At 26.8% G+C, this 6000-nt stretch overlaps 1 protein-coding gene across 1 annotated transcript in view; it reads left to right on the forward strand.

Moving 5' to 3' along the window:
• Positions 1-5448, forward strand: part of LOC129971330 (general transcription and DNA repair factor IIH helicase subunit XPD-like) — a 29321-nt gene extending 23873 nt beyond the window's left edge. Inside the window, exons 21-24 of the mRNA XM_056084976.1 lie at positions 1520-1590; positions 2782-2925; positions 4441-4584; positions 5320-5448. Of these exons, the coding sequence (XP_055940951.1) occupies positions 1520-1590; positions 2782-2925; positions 4441-4584; positions 5320-5412 (452 nt within the window). The 3' untranslated portion in view covers positions 5413-5448. The remainder of the gene's footprint in view (positions 1-1519; positions 1591-2781; positions 2926-4440; positions 4585-5319) is intronic.
• Positions 5449-6000: the final 552 nt, after the last annotated feature.

Raw genomic sequence — 6000 nt, forward strand, 5'->3', positions numbered from 1 at the left:
CTTGGGCATTTTATCCCCGGTCTTATATAACCTATGATTTTGATAGGGAAAATATTTCTTTACAGTGCTAATGTATTATGAGATTTCGATAAAGATTTTCATTACAGGGGTGGAGAAGGTAGGGGAAACACAGGGAGATTTAAAAAAAGAATTTTCTTGATCAGCGGTATGTTATCTCTTCACGCGTAGTGTGGGAAAGTTAGATTTTAGCTGATTCAACAATTTAACAAAGCTTCTCTTGAATTAATTAAGTAGAGACAGTGGAATTGGATCACGAAATAAGAGAATATTTTAGAATGAAGTTACTATGGGCTAAATTAAGATAAAATCTTGAAAATTAATTAAATTGAAATTAGAGTTAGAATATCATTACATATATATATATATATATATTTGAAATTTAGGATAGTTTCAAAAAAAATTAACATTAGCGTGTTTGAATTTTCTTAGGAAGTGCATGGATTTCTTTTGGCAAGCTTGTTCACTAAGCTCCTAACTTTCCATTGAACATTTTATGTGGCAGCCTGGATAGGCAAATTCTGAAGATAATTTTCAAAATGATCGAAAAATTATTAAATTCAACATGAATATGCTTTGTAGAATTTTTGTTTACATTCTTTCACTACATTAATCTCTATGACAATTTTTTTATTACATTTTGAAATAAACGACATAGCTGATCCTCAAAGTCGAAAATTCACTCTTTGATAAGTGCAAATTAACTATATTTACAGTATTTGGAATTTAAAAAATGTATCTTCCTGTTTATTAAATAAGACATATTTCCGAAATAAAGGTTTATTATCAATATTTATCTCTTACTTACTATGAATTATTTTTTTTAATTATTTAATTATTCGAAATATATAAAATGATATCAATTGTAGTACATGATTATATAAGGGATTAAAAAAATTTTATCAGTATTTTGATCAAATTGATTTTTTTTATACAAATGTATTAAAAACAAGTTTTTGTAAAAAAAAATAATTGAATTCTATCTCTGAGACTTGAAATTAAAAAAATTCTTTCAAGAGTGAGAAACATAACATGATATTCATTAATTTAAATTGGGAATACAATGTCCTATAACTAAGATTGGAGGATTATGAGTTCAATCTCATGATTCCACTAAAGATCTGTTGTGTATATGAGTTTAGACATGTTAAATCTATATTGTGGGTTAAGTGCTTTTGCATTGGTGAAGAGTTAGTCTTCTCTTCAGTTACTTTTATTTGATAATCACAAATCAAAATTATGAAGTTTAGTCCAAAATAGACCTTATATAGATTCAAAAGGAAATGCTAATATGACTTTGTTTGTCTTGTCTGATTATTGTCACATTGACTATATCTGTGACATCATGTTTTTGTAAATTAACATTATTTTTAATGATGAATAATTAATAAGTTTTATGCAATGAAATCAATATTTGTATTTAGTATTTTAAGTTTATTGACTGTAAAAATCAAAGAGGATCAAACAGAATGGAATAATTCTATTGTTAATTATTTTTCAGATCATCATCTTGGAAGATGTGTTATTATGTTTGGAATTCCCTTTGTGTACACACAAAGCAGAATATTGAAGGTAGCTATTATATTTTTATTTGATGGAATGAAAGAAAGGTTCCATTATCTATTCTGTTATCAAAATTTTTAAGTTTAGAGTAGAAAGAGTCTGTATTGTCCTGACAATTCTTTCTGATTTATGCATCTACATGAACATGTACAAAAAGATATATATATTATCATTATTTATTAGACTGTAGGATCAACTTGTTCATAGCAGTTTGTTAAATGCTCTAGGCAATTATCATGATTTAATCATCTGAAAAGAACCTATTCTTTGCAAATGCATTTTCATTTTTTGGAAAAAGGAATAATAGCTAAGAAACAAATTGAGAGTGCCCACATTCTCACTTTAAGCTTTGCTTGAAATTCTGAATTAAGTGAGTAGTGTGTGACTTGACACATACTGCCTCTATACCTGATTTTAAAAAGTAGTACTATTTTGTGACATGCTGTATGCTAATTACATGTTCAAGAGCATCACTGACTCAATGATGAATTTCTCAATTAAGGAAATCCTTAGTCTGCCGGAAGTATTTTACACTTCACACTACAGCAGAAATAAATTTCTAATAAGTTTAGAGATTTCAACTTCTTTAACTCATCTGAAGCTTATTGAACTTGATTAATTATTCTGCTGGAACAATTAGCACCCTCTGAGAAGATAAACATTTGACCTTTCTATTGTTTTGGAATGCTATTTTTTGCTAGCTTTTTGTTATTCTATATTTTTAATCACTTTAATTGAAATATGATTACACTTTTACAATAGAATACTTTTGATTTTTTTCTAAGACTTGCAATTTATCTATATCAATGCATTAGAGATTTAAACTCATAGTGTCTTGTAGTAATTTAACTTTGAGTTAATTTTAATGACAAACATTTTTAGTTGATTTGTAGAACAAATCTTTCATTTATGTCATTTTAGTAATTTCTTTTATATGTATTGATATTTGCATTAATGTTTTTTGAGATAATGAATTTCAGATTTTTAACCTCTATGTTTCTCAATTGGCAATATATTTGTCTTGTGTTTATTTGTGTAATAATTTTACAATCTTTGAGAAAGTTAGATTTATTTAAAACTAAGCAAGAATTATTAAACTAATTTAAAATAATATCTTTTATTATAAATAAGAGAGTTTAAATATTTTGCATATTAGAATAAATAATTGAAAGAAATGTTAAGACTTTTCTTTTTTTATAGTCTCGACTTGAATATCTAAGGGATCAATTCCAAATAAGGGAAAGTGATTTTCTGACTTTTGATGCCCTACGGCATGCTTCCCAGTGTGTGGGACGTGCCATCAGAGGAAAAACAGATTATGGTATCATGATTTTTGCTGACAAGGTAATATTTTTTTTGTTAGATTTCATAGAAGTGGCACAATAATAAATTTAGCAAATTAAGTGGTTAAATTCAGCTATTATTTTTGTTTACTCCTTAGGTATGTTTACTTCTTAGGCTATATTATACCAAATTAGATAATATTGCTATTTTTATTATTTTCATTCTTGAGAAAAAAATTAGCACAGAGGTAATTGATGAGGTTAATATAATTTTTAGAACAGTAACAAAATTCAGATGCATTTTAAATAATTTTTATATAGGTATTTTAATATTTGTAGTATTGTGATCGTGGAATTCAAAGCTTGTCAAAAAATGTTTTGATTTAATGAAATAATCTATCATTATTGTCTTGAAAATCGCATTTTACTCATTGAAGGTAATTTTCAGTCAGTTCATGAATATTTTCTAAATAATATTTAAAAAAACAAACATAAAATATGAATTTCAAATATTTTTTAAAAACATATAATGACACTTTGGATTAAGCTTAATTATTTAATCAATGTTAAGTATTATTCTCAGTATGTCTTGAATTCATGGATTCAAAAATTTATTATTTAAATGTATGTATATTTGATATAACTTTAAAAAAATGAAGGAAATTTTTCTTTTACAAAATCAGTTGGCATTGAAGCTTTCAGAAGCAGGTTTGGCCTTTTTTTCAAGGGTGCAGGTACAAGGAATTTTGGAGACCTTAGAATATTTGTAAAACAAAATAAATATTATAAAATTTAATGGAAAATGTATTTATTTAAATATGCTCTTTTCAAGCATAATGATATTTAAAGGACAGTAAGTAGAATTTTTTCAATATCCATGGCAATATATTACCATAATATAATTAGAAAAGTTTAATGATTTATTGGATTTAAATATGTAGAACATGAAGCCCAAGTGAGTGATAGCTTGCCTTTCATTAATCATTCTGCTGTATGGTCCTCAAAAGTTATCCCTGTATCCATGATTGAGTATTAAATTAGCATGATCATTTCCGAAATGAGTGAAGAAAACATCATTGAAGATTTCTTATTATTATCGAAAGGAATCGCCAAAGTCAGCCATTCACCATATGTGAAGTTTGTTGGAATTTTTACAACTATGCTTTTGTCATATCCTATGTCCTATATGTTATCTTATATCCCTTTACCATATATGAATTTGTATTGTAGAATCCCTTTCGAAAGTTCATGAGTAAACTTAAACTATAAAATTTTTTGAGTTTAAAGATGTAAAAAAAAAAAAAAAAAAGACAATGAATACATATTTTTTGATGGTCATGGGGACCAGTATATGTTTGGTGCTCATAGATGTTTGCTGTACTCTGAATTGCAGGGTCTTTTGCACTCACGTTTCCCCATCCACCCTCTATGAGCTGGCTATGCTTATTTAAGGTGGTAACATAGATTTGATTGTGATCTTCAAAATTTTAATAGTTTTATTTTCTTAAGAAATAACAAATGCTCTTTTTTTTTTCCCCCTCTCTTATTGAATTTGTTTTTCTTTCTCTTCTCTTAGAGATTTTCTAGAGCAGATAAATATGGAAAACTTCCAAAATGGATTCAAGAATACCTCTCGGAATCTCTACACAATTTATCTATTGAAGAAGGTGTTCAGATAGCTAAGCGATTTCTGCGGCAAATGGCACAACCATTTACAAGGGTAAAATTTTAACCTTTTAAAAAAATTATTTTTAGTTTTTTGCTGGTGAGTTTTGATATCTGTTACATAATTTAGATTTAAAGTAAGTAGCATCAAAAGATAAGGAAATAATTGCACTTGTTATTAGATATAAATGAATTTCTTTCTACCACAAAAAGATGATATTTCCAATTTCATTTAGGAAATGTGAGCAATGCAGTAACAGAAATTTGTGAAATTTTTGAAATTTATATGAAGTAGTCTAAAATTAGAAATTTTAATATTTATCTGCTGTGATTTCTTTTCTTTTTCTACTTTTTTTTTCCTTCCTTGCTTTGTTTCTTTTCCAAATGAATTGCAGTATATAAAAAGGTCTCTTTAGAATTGAAGTTAGCTTCATGTTTTGGAAATTTTGATAATTTTTTTTAACTGCTTAACAAATTGCAACAAACTTCAGTTTGATGTTAAATTTTGGCTTCACATAATTCATATGAAATATTTTAGTACTAAAAACTTGAAGTAGTAGTATAGAAACAATGGATTAAGACAATTAATATTTGGGAAAGATTCAAACAGTGCAAAATTTATCTTCAGTATTCAATAACTATCAACCAATAGCATATTGTTATTGTAACATCTACATACATTTTTGTCACTAAATTATTTCTAGTATAAACTGCATTAATCTTTAACTTAGCTTTTTTTTTATTTGATGTTATTTGAATATTTAAAACACTTATTTATGATTATATTTAGGAGGACCAGCTTGGTATATCTTTACTCACATTGGAACAATTGGAATCTGAAGAAGTAAAGAGGAAAATTGAATCAAGAGTTCAATTGTTGTAATTATTGTAAATATTTTAATAAAATGTTTTATTTTTACTTATTTGAATTTCATTTCTTGAAACGTGAGATTCACAGGCTGTTTCCCTTTTTTTAGTGTTCATATATAACCTAATTATTCTTGTGCATTGGGTTTATATTTTAAAATCTAATTTTATTGTCTTCATCAAGTTTTTATTTTATATACTCTGTGCCAATTTAAATATTTTATGAAAATGTGAAAAGAATATTACATTTTTTTTTCTTTCTCTTTGTCTTGATGTGCTCTCTTTTTACCAAGATAAGGCGCTGAAAACAGCCAAATCTGTTTTTTTCTTTTATATAAAGATTGTTTTTATATTATTATGCATTTATTTCCAAAAATTATGTTCAGTCATGATTACTTTTTGACATAATTGCTGCAACGATTCAGGCAAATAGGCCTTGCATTTTTTCAAAGCTCTACACTAGTTGTTTAGCTTTGACTTCATAGTTAGTTCAATTCAGAGAAGAGTGGAAGATCTCTTTACTTTAAGCCACATGCTCGATGCAGGGGGATAAGGGTACAAGTCTGTCATGGCAGAAGATCTTGTTCAATGAATTAATTTAGTG

Source organism: Argiope bruennichi, chromosome 1 (assembly GCF_947563725.1).
Source record: "Argiope bruennichi chromosome 1, qqArgBrue1.1, whole genome shotgun sequence".
NCBI lineage: Eukaryota > Metazoa > Arthropoda > Arachnida > Araneae > Araneidae > Argiope > Argiope bruennichi.